Raw genomic sequence first — 13,692 nt, forward strand, 5'->3', positions numbered from 1 at the left:
ACGGCGCATAGATTGACGTGGCAGCTGTGTATTTTGTGAATGGCTCAGATTTACATCCGTCTCATACAGCACTGAGACCGCCATCTAGGTTCATGATGCAATTGTTGGCATAAGGATTTTGGGCAAGGAAAACGGCAGCATCGGCCACTTCTTCAGCCGTGCCGAGCCTGCCGAGAGGTATTTTCTTTTCGAGGAGCTCCTTCGACATGTCTGCAGAGGAGGGCTTGTACATTAGCAGGGGGAACGGATGGCGTTTGCGGACGAGTGGAGGGCTAAGACGTAGCCTTGGCCTCGTCATTGGGAACTGACTTGCTATCATCTCAGTTTCGATATACCCGGGCACGATGGCATTGGACCTGATACGCATGGGTGACAACTCGACAGAGAGGGCATGTGTTAGGCCTGTGTCAAGTGCAACACGCCCAGGGTTAGCAGAATGGCCTAACAAGACAAGGATTGTGGCCAAATTTTGTTCTCACCACCGTGAGTTGGGGGAAGCCACATAAGAGAGGATGACAGATGGAATGGAAACGTGTACGAAACATACCCAACAAGCCGGCCTTGGAAGCGGCATAGACACTTGCTCCAGGGACGCCTTTTTGTGCCAGCAGACTTGCAACGTTGATAATGCAGGCTATATAGAAGGGCGGAGTGGAGATTAGTTTTGCTGGACAGCCCGAATAATACACGTCCAGAGTCACATTTAAATGAATGCATTGCACGTGCGAGGGACAAGGAGGGAATGGAGCCCACTACGACAGACTTACCATCTCGATCAGCACGGCGCTTCTTCATGCGACGCGCCATGTACTTGGACGTGAGGACGGCGCCCATCAGGTTCGTATCCATCACCTCCCTCGCGCCTTGTAGCGGGGTTCTCTGCAGGAGCTGCCACTGCGCGACCCCAGCAGCGTTGACGAGGACATCGATTTGGCCGGTACGGTCCCAGACGGCATCGAGGACGGCGTGTTGCTCGCTGTACGCGCCATCCGCGTCGTCGTGGGTCCCTTCGCGGTCGCGGTGGTCCCTACGGCCGTTTAGGTCTAAGCGGTAATACGCGTGGTGGAGAGGCTGGGGTGCAGATTTGGGCTTGGACGCGGCGTGGACGGGGGAGAGGGCCGGGTCGGGGAAGGGCGGGAGGTCGGCGAGGATGTGGCGGAGCTTGGACTCGTTGCGGCCGGTGAGGGTGACGAGGGCTCCTTCGGCGGCGAAGCGGCGGGCTATGGCGGCGCCGATGCCGCCTGAGGCGCCGGTTATGAGGCAGTGGCGGCCGCGGAGGGGGAGGAGGGCGGACATGGCGGCGGACGGATATTTGGTTTGGCTTTCAGGATGAGATGGTTGTTTGAGCCGCCTTTCACTATCCTAGATCCGGGATAACTCCTATGTTATGTATTTCTGAGAGGACATGGGAAAAGTCCTATGATCCGTATAGTAGGGGTGATTTCATAAGACTGAGAGGACAAGATGGAGCATTGGTAGGTACAGATGAGTTTGACCAGACCACACGTACTGGTACGTATAGTGGGTAAGTACCTGGGTGCCTAGGTAGATTAGAATTACGTTATGTAACCCGTTTTGGCCAATTGAATTCGAAAACTCTAAAGTACCTGTACCTACACAGAAGCCATTCAGGGGCAGTGGCTTGACCACACCAATGATAAGCCACAACCTTATGGGTCGTACACAGTTTCCCTTCCTCATTTGTACTTTCCACATGGTCCACTTATCGGAGCTTGGGAATACAACGTGCGATGTAATTCCGTTGCCGACCGCATCGTGGGACCTTTTCCCAAAAGCCAAATTCTCGCCCGAGCAATACTCCCCTACGGTGGCCCCCTCCACGCCGGCTTCGTCGCAGATGCCTCCCCGATACCGCCTACGTTCCTTGAACCTGGAATTTCTCCTCTGAAAAGTCCTCGTCTTCTTTTCCTCCACCGAATGCCCGACGCCGACCCGACCGTGCTGTCCGAATCCCTCGACAAGACGACCCCTCCTCTCCTGCTTTTCACCTCGCACCTTCTACCATGGGAAACCCTTCAAAGGGGCAGTCTGCCGATGCTGCCCCAGATGCGGGGCTGAGGAGTCTGGACCACTGTATGTGCTGTGCCTTTGGTCCTACTCCTCATCTTTCACCGACCCGGCCCTCTTCAACCCCGGCTGGAGACGCTCGGTTCTTCGCTGTCTGCCGAAGCGCGACATAGGATGGCGGTTGACATGATTTCTGCTAGACAAGATGACCCTCCCGGCCTGGCGATACAACCTCCGACAGCGTGTACTACCACTGATCCGATGGGAAACGCCCTACCTGGCCTGGCTACAAGATAAGGCCCGCAGCCCCGCGCTGGACAGTTACTTTGCCATTACCGCCAACCTGGGCACGCATACATTCTTCATGGTTATGCTGCCCATTCTATTTTGGTGCGGGTATCCTTCGTTTGGTAAAGGGTGAGTGTCATGGTTGACATTGTTGTCATGGCCCGCTCTCTTTGACCCCCTCAATCACCTTGCCAATAGCTCCCTGTTACGTTCGTCTGGCTAATCCCAACCCTAGACTCGTCCATATGCTCGCCTCGGGTGTCTTCTTCACAGGCTTCGCCAAGGACCTCTTCTCCCTCCCTAGACCACTATCGCCACCTCTACAACGAATTACCATGTCGGGTTCTGCCGCTCTCGAATACGGATTCCCTTCCACCCATAGCGCCAACGCCGTCTCCGTCGCTGTATACTCCATCCTGATTCTCCGCAGCACCGGGGACACCATGTCCGCCACGACCAAGCTGCTCCTGGAGGGAGCCTCTTATTTCTATGCCTTGTCGATCGTGGTGGGTCGTTTGTACTGCGGCATGCATGGCTTCTTGGACGTCATCGTCGGTTCCATCCTCGGCGCTGTCATCGGCCTGGTCGAGTTCTACTACGGCCCGCCGCTCGACGAGTTCATGCACGCTAGTTCGTCCCTGGCTCCCGTGTTGGCGGCCCTGGCCATCATCATCCTCGTCCGCGTCCACCCGGAGCCTGCGGACGACTGCCCCTGTTTCGACGACAGTGTCGCCTTCGCCGGCGTCGTCATCGGCCTCGAGTTTGGCACCTGGAGCTATGGGCGCATACCGGGTGACCCCTTCCAGACCAACGCGCACGGGGTAACGTCGCAGGACATCGCCTCCTTCGGTCCCGTCGTCTTCGTCGCTCGCATAGTCTTCGGCGTCGCCATCATCTTCGCCTGGCGGGAGATCATGAAGCCCACCCTCCTCCGACTCTTGCCGCACCTGTTCCGCCTCATCGAGCGCGCCGGCCTGACGCTGCCGCGCCGCTTCTTCAAGCGCGCCTCCGAGTACAAGTTCGTTCCCCCCGGTTCTCGCATGGATACGCTCCTCCCGTCGATGCGGGACCTGCCCCGTGCGGTCGAATCGATCCGCAATCCCACCAAGCGCGGGCGATCCGTGTCCATCGGGCCCCAGAGCGCCGCGGACGCCTACGAGACGCTCGCGTACCGGGAGCGGCGGCGGCGGGAGAGCGTCGAGGGGAACGGGAGCCTGCGGAGCAAGGGCAGCATGTTCGAGCTGCGCGGGGGGAAGGGAGATGCCCCTGACCTGGACGGTAACGGAGCCATGGCTTCGGGTGCTGTGCATGGCTCCGGAGCCGGGACGCCGGGAGACTACGAGAAGAGGATGGGCACGGGAGGTGTGCTGGGCCAACCAGGCGCGGAGGACTTCAATCAGTACCCTTCCCCGGCACAGGAGGCGGCGGAGGAGAAGGAGATGTTCTCGCGGTTGGTGCGACCGCGGGTACGGTACGATGTGGAGGTGGTGACCAAGTTGGTGGTGTATGCGGGTGAGTTTTCTGTCCCTCTTCTCCTTTCCTTTGTTTTGTTGGAGTCTTCCGAGACATTCGACCTCAGTCTCGACTTGGTCGTAGCTCTGCCGTATCGTCTCATGCAAGCGAGCAGATTCTGACGGCTGACACGAACCAAAAACAGGAATTGCAGGTCTCGCTGTGCAGGTGATTCCCGTGCTTTTCGAACTTGTGGGGTTGGGTTCCCGTGATACGGCATAGAAGAAGACAACATCAGCAAGCGGGACCCTTTCTTCCTTTTCCTTCTCCTATGCCAGTCCCGTGTACTGGGCTGTGGCCTTTTTTATTCTTCTGATTCCCCTTTCTATTTTTATTATCTTTTCCTCACGGGGTTGGAGGGTTCAGCTTGGGGGCTTCCGATGCCATCTTATCCTGTGGGATGCCGCTCTTCAGGGGAAAGAGGGTTGTCGTTCTATGACATGGTACACGGCTGGGCTGCACATGCGGATCGACTTATGGAATGAATTGTCGTTGACCGCACGGCGTTGGGGAGGAGAGGAATGGCGATGTAGCATCATGTCCCATTATTCTTATTGGTATTTTTATAGTTGATTTTATTATCGGTATCTTTTGGGTTACGGACCTCCACCGGGCGGTTAAACGATGCGAAACCATGGATGGATTACGTCTGTTGTCTTGGCATTGGTTGTTTTACACGTGTATTGTGTTGGAATGAGATTTCTTATCGTGGATCCTCGACCGAAAAGCGCCATCTGTGACGAATATTCCCGGTTGTGGTGTTGGTAGGTTGGTAGGTCACCGTTCCGTCTTCAAGTCGCGGGGTGCCAATAACCAGATACGGTTAGGGCTGATAGGACTGCCGCGTTCCTGCATGACTGGATCGGACATTTTCATCTTGGTGCATGATAGCCACAGCGTACGTGACCTGTGGAACTTGGCGGATCAGGTCCTTAAATGGCTCGCAGATGCTCTTGGCAGTTTCTTTTCCCCTGAATCTATGCGTTTCTCGGATCAGTCCCAGGTGTCCTGTATATGTAAGTAGGTCATATATTTCAGCATAAGACCGAGAACTGTGCTGTGAAGAGAACTATCTCTTGCTTGCCGTCGATACTACTCCCTCCAGTGGTGATGGAACGACGTTGGTCGCATTGCGATCGAGTGTCTCTAGAAAGTCTGACAACGGTCTCCTTTTACATGCTGCGCGAGTGTCTCACGACAGCTGCAGCACAATACTTCAGGCTGGGTCCATGGGGGCTGTCGTTCCGAGATTGAAAGCCTTTCTTGTCACCCGCGATACCCGTCTCGTCGAAGGTGTCGAATCGTTCCTGCGTTGTGGGCAGGCTTTGTCGCTCTGGGTATCGTCTACACTGTGCTTGTATGTAAGTCCTGCTGATGATACCGCCTGTCCGAGCCTGATGAAGAGGAAAAGCAAAAAAAAAAAAACGGAATAAGTCTACTGCGCGTCATTAAGACGATAGAGGATAATCGAAGGAAAGCATCCGGATGCCTGTCACTCGAGGGCAGATAAGAGGTGTTCCGACATCGGGTAGAGATAAGATCCAGTATCTCACAGGGCTGAAATGCGGAGTAGGTGAGCGCAAGGGTGTCATTAGAGCTTTCGATGTTTTTACCATTACTCTTGCGTTGTAACCTTACCCAGGCACTTTGCGAAGTAGAGGTACATTATAATTACATACTTACATCATGATTTCAGAGCACAGAGACCGAGTCAAGACCTGTCTATCTCAGAGAGTTGACGTACTACGTGTAGTCTTTTTAGTTCACCTGGCACTGTACATTCTCTCGCCGCTTGCGTATAATCATTCTTAATCAGGCTGTAATACTCAACGGCTTCTTATTGTTATTAGCTTCGTCTTTGATGCTGCGATGGGATATCTAGCTACTATGAAATAGGTAGTGCCCTTTTCGTCAAGTCATGGAGCTGGTGGGGTACCTGACAAGTATCTCACATGTACATCCAGTAATATTACGCGTCTCTACGCCTCGACTGCCGTAGACTGGGTACACTGTACAATACACGCAAGGGAAGCCACCATATTAGTCATAATGGCCAGGCAGGGACCCATGTTTTGGTGGTTTCAAATTAGCGGGTCAACCGGCTATGTACAGAGTACTTCGACCGCTGTAAATTTGGTGGTTACGCCCCTCGCACTTTCCCCAACCTGTTTCTCTCGAGCGTTTTCGGTACCTACCATAATACCTTGTACCTTTTCGCTTCCTCACTTTCTCTTTACGCCCCCCCAATCCATGCCCACACACACTTTCCCCCTTCCCTCAACCTCCACCTCAATCATCTCAGAATCATCCAACAATAGTTTTCGATCTCATTTACCTTCGTAACTGTCACCTATTATTACCAACCGCTGCCACCGAGACCGAAGAGATAGCTTTGCTGGTTTGGAACCTTATCAACTCGATATTCTCCCGCCGCGAGAACCGTTGCATGGCCGGTCGCATGTAGGCCCCGAAACCATGTCGTCCGAGGCCATCAGCGCCCCCGCGCAAGAAGAGCTCGTCTCTTCATCGGAGCTCGCGCAATCCAACCACGCCCACGACTCGACCAAAGTCCATCACAATCACAATCACAACGCTGACCACGATCCGAATGGACCTGCAACCGCTATCACCCATGCCGATGACAATGTCGGCGACGTTGCTGCTGACGACGTCGAACCTGCCAAACCCATCTTCCTTCATTCGCCTCCTGATAGCAACAACACGGCAAAATCGGAAGCCTCGGATTCGGAACTGAGCGACCTCGACGACGATGCTATCGGCCTCGGGCCCGAAATCGAATCCGACCCAGTTCCTGACCCAGTCCCCGACCCAGTTCCCGTCCCCGTCGCCGACCCTGTCTCCATTGCCCCGGACGAGGAAGTCAAGGTAGACGATGACATTGGCGACATCGAGCCCGCGGACTGGTCTGGTCAAGTCCCCGTCTTCCGGCCGACCATGCATCAATTCAAGGATTTTAAACTATTTGTTCGTCCGACCCAGACTCCATTTCTTTCGCATCATCTTGTTTCCGTTACTGCTCTTTCCCACCACACGGTGCATGTCCGTACTGACATGGGATCAATTGTAGATGGAAAAAATCGATAGTTATGGCATGAAGTCGGGCATCGTCAAAATCATCCCTCCTCAAGAGTGGAAAGACTCCCTTCCCAAACTCGACGAACTTGTCAAGCACATCAGGGTCCGAGACCCCATCAAGCAGGACATCATGGGCTCCAACGGTACCTACCGCCAAGTCAACATCTTACATCAACGCTCCTACAACCTGCCCCAGTGGCGAAAGCTCTGCGATCAGAGCGAACACCAACCTCCGGCTCGACGAGGCGAGCGCCGCGCCGCGCCCCCCAAGCCCAAGCCTAAGCGCGCGCCGAAGCCCCGCGCTGCCGCCGTCCCCCAAACCACGACAACTCCTGCCAAAACACGCGGTCCAGGAAGACCGGCGAAGAAGAAAGGCGGCCGAGGCCGTCCCAAACGCGAAGTGGAACCCGAAGACCGCCCCTTGACTCCTGAATCCCCCCGCTCCGATGAAGACACACCACCCATCAAGAAAGAACCCATAGAATCCATCGAGAAGGATTCTCCCGGCACGGAACTCGACCCGGATGACGAGCCGACCCCTACCGCTGGCCGCATGGGCCGTATGGGCCGTATGGGCGGTGGTGCGAAACCTGTCAAGGACGCGACCCAGACAGTTTCTGCTCGACGGAAGTACTGCCGCCGTGAAGGCTCGGCCATGATCGACGAGGAGGCCTTCAAGGACTTTGACTATGACATGGACATCTCCGAGTACACCCCCCAGAGGTGCGAGGAGCTCGAAAGATCCTACTGGAAGACCCTTACCTACGCTCCTCCCCTGTATGGCGCCGACCTCATGGGCACCCTTTTCGACGAATCCACCGAAACCTGGAACCTGAACAAGCTGCCAAACCTCCTCGACGTGCTGGGGACGAAGGTCCCCGGCGTCAATACCGCCTATCTCTATCTCGGCATGTGGAAGGCCACCTTCGCCTGGCACCTCGAAGACGTCGACCTCTACAGCATCAACTACCTCCACTTCGGCGCCCCGAAGCAGTGGTACAGTATCGCCCAGGCCGACCTTCCCCGCTTCGAGGCCGCCATGAAGAACATCTGGCCCACCGAGGCAAAGTCGTGTAACCAGTTCCTCCGCCACAAAGGTTTCTTGATCTCACCACAGCACCTCAAACAGAACTACAACATCACCGTCAACAAATGCGTTTCCTACCCCGGCGAATTCGTCGTCACCTACCCCTATGGCTACCACTCGGGCTACAATCTGGGCTACAACTGCGCCGAGGCCGTCAACTTTGCCCTCGATTCTTGGCTGCCCATTGCCAAAGTTGCCAAGCGCTGCGAGTGCGCCCAGGCCCAGGACAGCGTATGGGTCGACGTGTACGACATTGAGCGCAAGCTACGGGGTGAGGAGACCGAGTACGAAGAGACGGAGGAAGAGGAGGACGAGGACGAGGACGAGGACGAGGAGATGGGAGATGTATCTGGTCTTCCGAGCCCGGCATCTAGTCACACCGTCAAGATCAAGGCACCTTCTCGAAAACGGAAGCGCGACACCAAGGACAAGGATGGGAAGAAGAAGGTCAAGAAGATCCGTCTCCGCGTCAAATCCCGTCCAGAGCCCGTCTGCTGCCTTTGCCCCAACGATCTGCCAGGCGCCGAGGTCCTGGACACCGACGACGGCCGGAAGGCCCACCGGATGTGCGCCTTGTACTTGCCGGAGACCTACATCGATACCGTCGATGGAAAGGAAGTGGTCGCCAATGTCGCCAACATCAACAAGGATCGTTTGGATCTGAAGTGCTTATTCTGCCGGTCGAAACGCGGTGCCTGCTTCCAATGTTCGCAGAACAAGTGTACCAGAGCATACCACGCCACTTGTGCGGCCGCGGCGGGTGTTTTCGTCGAAGAGGCCGAAGTGCCCGTTTTCGGCGAGGATGGCACAGAGTACAAGGAGCAAGCCTTCGAATTCAGCTGCCGATTCCACCGCACCAAGAGAGACAGGAAGCTGGACGGGAATGCCCTGGAAGAAGACGCGCGCATTCGGGATGCCGCCGCGGCTCTGCAAAAGGGCGACATCTGTCAGATGCAATATTACAGGGGCGACATATTCGCCGGTGTCGTGGTCGAGAACAACAAATCGGAGCAGACCCTGCTACTGGACATCATCCCCAATAGGTATGTTAGACCCAGCGACGGGCAAGGCGACGACCATCTGCTGACGAGGACCAGGGATCTCGTTGAGGTGGAGTGGAAGTGGCTTCTACTGCCCGATCCGGCCGAGTACCGCCTTCCGAAGGCTTCTGCCAACGCGATCCCTCTACCGTCTTCGCAGAAGGCCAAGGACCAACTCAACACGAGACGCGCAGTGGACGAGATTCCAAGGAAAGGCGACCAGTTTGTGGACGGGGGCTTCACCTGGGTCGAGTTCAATACCTGCGACGACCTTGAGAGGAACAAGGACCAGGCGAAGGTTGATCTGGCCAAGGATAACCAGGTTTGGTACTATCTTGGAGGGACATCTACCGACGCCAAACCTCAGTATACCGAGAACCCCATGCTCTCGCGCCACAACCCGAGGAGCAACTTTCTCGACAGCGTCCCGAAGCCACCAAAACCACCAAGGCCCGCCTCACAGCAGGTCAACTCCCAGCGGCGGGCATCGTATGTGCCGCAACACCCGTCACCCTTGGCCCATGCTACTTCGGCGCCAGGGTCGGCCGACGTCGCTGCTGCTGCTGCCGCTACTGCCGCTGCTGTCAATTCGGGAAAGCCCTACGTGTACAAACCCCGGAAACCCGTCGAGCCCACATGGAACCGCACACCTTCCCAGACCTTGTCAGCGAAACAGCCTACGCCCATGTACCCAAGCTCGCCGTATCCACCTGGCCAGCAGCTCGAGCACGGCACCGGCGCTCGGTCCCAAGGACACGACGTGCAAAACGGTCACCAGACTGCCCCATTCGTTCCGCCCAACTTCACACCGCCCGCCTATAAGACGCATCCAGCCTACCTTGCGTACACGAGCTCGTCGGGACGGCCAGCAGCAGCAGCCACGCCGGCAAGCCAGACTCCGCAACAGGCACGCTGGGCTCCGCAGGCGCCGCGGTCACAGCAGTACCAACATTACGCCCCGCATAATCAGCACGGTCAGCAACAGAACCCTCAGCAGGTCCAAAGCCAACTGTACCAGGTGCCTCCGGAGAGTGCCGCCGCAAAGCAGCAACCCACCCCAACCCCGGTGAGCCAGGCTCGTCCAACACCGCGTCGGCCCGTCCAACCGCCAACGCAGCGGCGAACGACTCACGCTTCCACCGCGCAACACGAACCGTCAGTATACCAAAAATATCCCTTTTTCGGAGCTCTGCACAATCGGTATATCCCATCCGCCGTGGCGCTTGAAGATGAAGCCAGCTGACCTTTTTGTCTCGCAGTGACTCTAGCACGTACCGGACGCCATATGTTCCGAGCTCGCTTGGAGGCGGGTTCACCAACGGATACGAAGGCAACTTCCGAGCTCACTTGCTCCAGTCCACGACGGCGGCGCTGTACCGCAACGTCCGTCCGGGGTCGGCGAACAGTGCGGCCAATTCCACTCTCCAACCGTCGCCCGTTTCCCATAATACATCCCTGCCTCCAGTTCCACCGCGTCCTTCCGGACAACATCAAAGCCAGGCAGAGAATACATCTTACGCCAACACACCCGGGCCCCAACAACCGGGGCCTCAGTCTCAGGCTATGGGGGTGCCCGGAGCCTTTGTCGCCCCGGTCACTAGCCAGCGACAGTATGGAACCAACGGGAATGTTGCTTCGTCGGCAGCACCTATTTCATCTCAAAGTCAATATTTCCCTCCAAATAGGGCCACAGCCTCGGGGGAAACCTCAACCCCGACGTCCAGCTCCAGCACTGCCAATCACCTACCTACATCCAATGCCGGACCTTATCCATCGGCCGCCGTATCTCCGCCGTCAGCCTCGCATGGTCCGCTAGCTACCTCCAACCCGGCCCCTACCCAGAAGCATGCCGACGACGGAAAGAATCCCGCCGTATCAAAGAAGCCGATTGCGCCGAAAGTCCAGTACAAGGTAGTGCAAACCCGGCCACACCCACATCAGTCATGCTTCGCATCGACAACTAACAGCAGGCCAGATACCTGAGAAAGAAACGCCGGTGCCTCTGCCCCCTATGTATCTCGCGGCCATGAGAAAGACGTCTACTGCGGCAATCTCCGCTCCGTCCAAACCCAGTTCGGACCATTTGGCTGGCGCCGAGTTGAACAAGACTGGGTCTCAAAGCCCACCATCGTCATCGACGAACAACGGGCCCGTCTCGGCAGATACTGTACCTAATGCTACCATGCCGCCAACCAATGCGCCACGGGTCGCCACCGAAACGCCTGTCCCTATACCCCAACCAAAAGGCATGGCGTCAATGCCGCGAGCTCGGGTTGCCTCACTGAGCTCGTCACCACGTCATTCAGTGCCTCCGGCGGAGGGAGCCGAGTCACACTCAACCGAGCAGCACACGCCATCATCAGGAACTCCTTCGCAGCAGCAGCAAGGACAAGGTCCCCGCCTGCCACAAGAAACCCCGGTTCCTCTACCGCCACTTCCTGGGAAAGCGACAGTTCCCAGCCTCCCACCACTGTCGACGTTGGCTGCACAGCCGACGACAGCAGCACCTCCTTCTGATTCGCCGCCGCTCGCCGTCGCACAAGGGGCAGGGGCGACCTGCGGACTTGCCGACGTGCCGCAGGACTCCACTGCACTGATTGAGCAGATGATGGCGAATCTGCGACGCGCCAGTTCGAGGAGTGCAGCAAGCTAAGCTGCTCCTCGGGCAGCGCACCGTTATGTCAATTTCATCTCGTATTTTCACATGGACTGGGACTGGATTGGGAGGTTAAGAGTTGAGGCGCTCCTTTTGTTGCACTGTATGATTAATCGCTTTCTTTTTTTCTTTGGCTTCTATGTATAAATGGGAGGTATACCAGTGGCGAGGGCGAGGACGGGAACGAGCGGGCTGGGATGGTCGTTGCGCGGGATGCGAAGGGTGTCCTATCATTTTGTCTTTTTGGTTTCTCCCTCCTTTTCCACTCTGGCGTTGGGCTGATACGCACATTGGTCGTCTTGAAGGTATGACATGAGGGCACGGGCGCATGTGATGAGACTCAAGAATTTGCGATGAAAACGGCGCTCTAGGACAATTCAGTTTTGATCATAACCCGATTTTTGGCCCACCCGCTTGGGCATTATCGCTGGGACTTTGCAATGCATGTTAGCACTGGCGAGGCTGGATGGGTGACGTTTGGTAAGGCGCACAGATTCGCATTTGTTGAAGCGAGGCCAATCTAACCTGTTGAGAAGTGATAATAGAGCGGTATCTGGAGCCTTTGGGCTGGGTCAATGACACGTCCAGATTATGCTCGTTACCGGACCATTCAAAAACACTTGAGAAGTTGCAAAGTGCGTAACAGGGGTTGTCATGCAGGGAGTGCCGTTCATTTAGACTGCCACCGGCACCATCAAGCTCCGCTTTCACTCCAGGTCCAGAGCGACGCCAAACGGTACACAACGAACACATGGGCACATTCAGACTCTCCCCCACTCAAGGACGGTCAACCCGGACGAGCACGGCACTCCTGTCGGGCAAACACATGGTAGGCCACCACTTGCCGGGAAGCCCGGCGTCGTAGTGGGTTTGGTTCCAGTAGATCTGCTTGACGCCACGGTAGCCCGGCACGTCGAGGAACTCGAAGCCCTGGGGTGGGATCCGGCCGGGAGTGGCCTGGTGGTTGCCGTCGGGGAGGAAGAACGGGAAGCCGACGAGGTTGGACCAGGCCCAGGAGGCCTCGCCGGGGCCGAGGGTGGAGTTGTCCGGGGTGAAGCGTAGGGGCTCGACGGCGCCCGGGTTGGTGTCTAGGTAGGCGTGGTCTCGGTAGCGGATGTATATGCTGTTGCCGGCGGATCGGAGGAGGTAGAGGTTTCCGTCGGTGCCCCATTCGACTTGGAGAGGGTGGGTGGTGTCAGCTTCTTCTCTCTCCCGCCTTATGCCCGGTTTATCTCTGGTTTTTCTTTGATGCTTTCTCTTGGCTGATGTTTGAGAGGTTTGATAGGGGGTTGGGGAGAAAGACTTACTGGCCAACTCCCAGGAGTCCCCCGTGATGGGAAAGTTACCCAAGTCGGGGACTAAGACGCCGTGTTCATCCACGCGGCTATAGATACCACCTAGAAGAAAACGAAATCAAGTCAGTCTTGGAAAGAACCCCACTACTGAAGGAGAGGGCCGCATGGTGGGATGGTCAAGTCCGGGATGGACTATACCGTTGGCATACGCCAGTTCAGGGCACCTTTCGACGTAAGCGTTGGAAACCGAGACCATGCCGAGAAGGCCAGCGGCCACGGAAGCGAGGGTGATGGATTTCATGGCGATGCTTGTTAAAGGGCTGGGGGAGAAAGGGAAGGTACAAGTCCGTTCGAAGGAAGGCAATATTTACGGCTGTGTTTGTCTGAGGCGGCGAGGGTCTAATGGACCTGGCCGAGACGAAGGTGAGAAGGCCGCGGGAGGAGATGGGCTCATTTTATAGTAAGAGCTCCAAGTTCAGTATGCAGGACCAGCTGTTTGAGGGAGCGTCCGGGGTTTTCGGTTTTGGGAACGGGGACATCCTCCGGGCCAGAGAAGTCCTTTTACCCGAGTCGTTGGCCCGCCGAGACGGAATCAGAGTGTCGATGCACGGCAAATGGTCCTTGGCATCTTCCGATCGAAAGCTTGTCCCCATGACATGCGTGTCGGTGACTGAATATCAGCCGGTACTG

The 13,692-nt window shown here is 56.5% G+C and overlaps 7 protein-coding genes across 7 annotated transcripts; 3 read left to right on the top strand and 4 right to left on the bottom strand.

Annotated features, from left to right (window-relative positions):
* Positions 1 to 61: 61 nt before the first annotated feature.
* On the bottom strand, positions 62 to 1,415 carry ACRALDRAFT_1079257 (uncharacterized protein; the record flags this gene model as incomplete). Its single annotated transcript, XM_071018882.1, has 3 exons — positions 768 to 1,415; positions 548 to 634; positions 62 to 402 (listed from the first exon to the last, which is right to left on the bottom strand). Exons 1-3 carry the CDS (start codon positions 1,294 to 1,296, stop codon positions 62 to 64), a joined length of 957 nt encoding a protein of 318 aa, XP_070878768.1. The 5' UTR covers positions 1,297 to 1,415.
* A 302-nt stretch (positions 1,416 to 1,717) lies between these two features.
* Positions 1,718 to 4,462, top strand: ACRALDRAFT_1074092 (uncharacterized protein). Its single transcript, XM_071018198.1, has 4 exons — positions 1,718 to 2,094; positions 2,229 to 2,445; positions 2,552 to 3,828; positions 3,974 to 4,462. Exons 1-4 carry the CDS (start codon positions 2,025 to 2,027, stop codon positions 4,048 to 4,050), a joined length of 1,641 nt encoding a protein of 546 aa, XP_070878769.1. The 5' UTR covers positions 1,718 to 2,024; the 3' UTR covers positions 4,051 to 4,462.
* Positions 4,174 to 4,364, bottom strand: ACRALDRAFT_206153 (uncharacterized protein; the record flags this gene model as incomplete). Its single annotated transcript, XM_071021979.1, has 2 exons — positions 4,174 to 4,261; positions 4,291 to 4,364. The coding sequence occupies 2 exons, from the start codon at positions 4,362 to 4,364 to the stop codon at positions 4,174 to 4,176; spliced, it is 162 nt and encodes a 53-aa protein (XP_070878770.1).
* A 4-nt stretch (positions 4,463 to 4,466) lies between the features above and the next one.
* On the top strand, positions 4,467 to 5,226 carry ACRALDRAFT_206152 (uncharacterized protein; the record flags this gene model as incomplete). Its single annotated transcript, XM_071021978.1, has 4 exons — positions 4,467 to 4,494; positions 4,527 to 4,831; positions 4,896 to 5,139; positions 5,195 to 5,226. 4 exons carry the CDS (start codon positions 4,467 to 4,469, stop codon positions 5,224 to 5,226), a joined length of 609 nt encoding a protein of 202 aa, XP_070878771.1.
* Positions 5,227 to 5,276: 50 nt separating this feature from the next.
* Positions 5,277 to 5,609, bottom strand: ACRALDRAFT_206151 (uncharacterized protein; the record flags this gene model as incomplete). The annotated part of the gene is made up of 4 exons (XM_071021977.1): positions 5,277 to 5,317; positions 5,382 to 5,473; positions 5,512 to 5,550; positions 5,596 to 5,609. The coding sequence occupies 4 exons, from the start codon at positions 5,607 to 5,609 to the stop codon at positions 5,277 to 5,279; spliced, it is 186 nt and encodes a 61-aa protein (XP_070878772.1).
* An 889-nt stretch (positions 5,610 to 6,498) lies between these two features.
* Positions 6,499 to 10,434, top strand: ACRALDRAFT_2091603 (uncharacterized protein; the record flags this gene model as incomplete). Its single annotated transcript, XM_071022577.1, has 3 exons — positions 6,499 to 6,813; positions 6,917 to 10,251; positions 10,311 to 10,434. Coding segments are annotated over 3 exons (3,774 nt in total), but the record flags the coding sequence as incomplete, so codon positions are not given.
* Positions 10,435 to 12,484: 2,050 nt separating this feature from the next.
* Positions 12,485 to 13,303, bottom strand: ACRALDRAFT_1067516 (uncharacterized protein; the record flags this gene model as incomplete). Its single annotated transcript, XM_071017455.1, has 3 exons — positions 12,485 to 12,969; positions 13,015 to 13,104; positions 13,201 to 13,303. 3 exons carry the CDS (start codon positions 13,301 to 13,303, stop codon positions 12,485 to 12,487), a joined length of 678 nt encoding a protein of 225 aa, XP_070878774.1.
* Positions 13,304 to 13,692: the final 389 nt, after the last annotated feature.

The sequence above is a fragment of the Sodiomyces alcalophilus genome, assembly GCF_042370955.1.
Source record: "Sodiomyces alcalophilus JCM 7366 unplaced genomic scaffold ACRALscaffold_1, whole genome shotgun sequence".
In the NCBI taxonomy this organism is placed as follows: domain Eukaryota; kingdom Fungi; phylum Ascomycota; class Sordariomycetes; order Glomerellales; family Plectosphaerellaceae; genus Sodiomyces; species Sodiomyces alcalophilus.

Excerpts from the sequence above, each read along its gene's own strand:
- ACRALDRAFT_1074092 (XM_071018198.1), top strand. The coding sequence starts at position 2,025 with ATGGGAAACCCTTCAAAGGGGCAGTCTGCCGATGCTGCCCCAGATGCG. Across the intron at positions 2,095-2,228 it reads GCTGAGGAGTCTGGACCACT|ACAAGATGACCCTCCCGGCC; the intron begins GTATGTGCTGTG and ends GATTTCTGCTAG. Across the intron at positions 2,446-2,551 it reads TATCCTTCGTTTGGTAAAGG|ACTCGTCCATATGCTCGCCT; the intron begins GTGAGTGTCATG and ends TCCCAACCCTAG.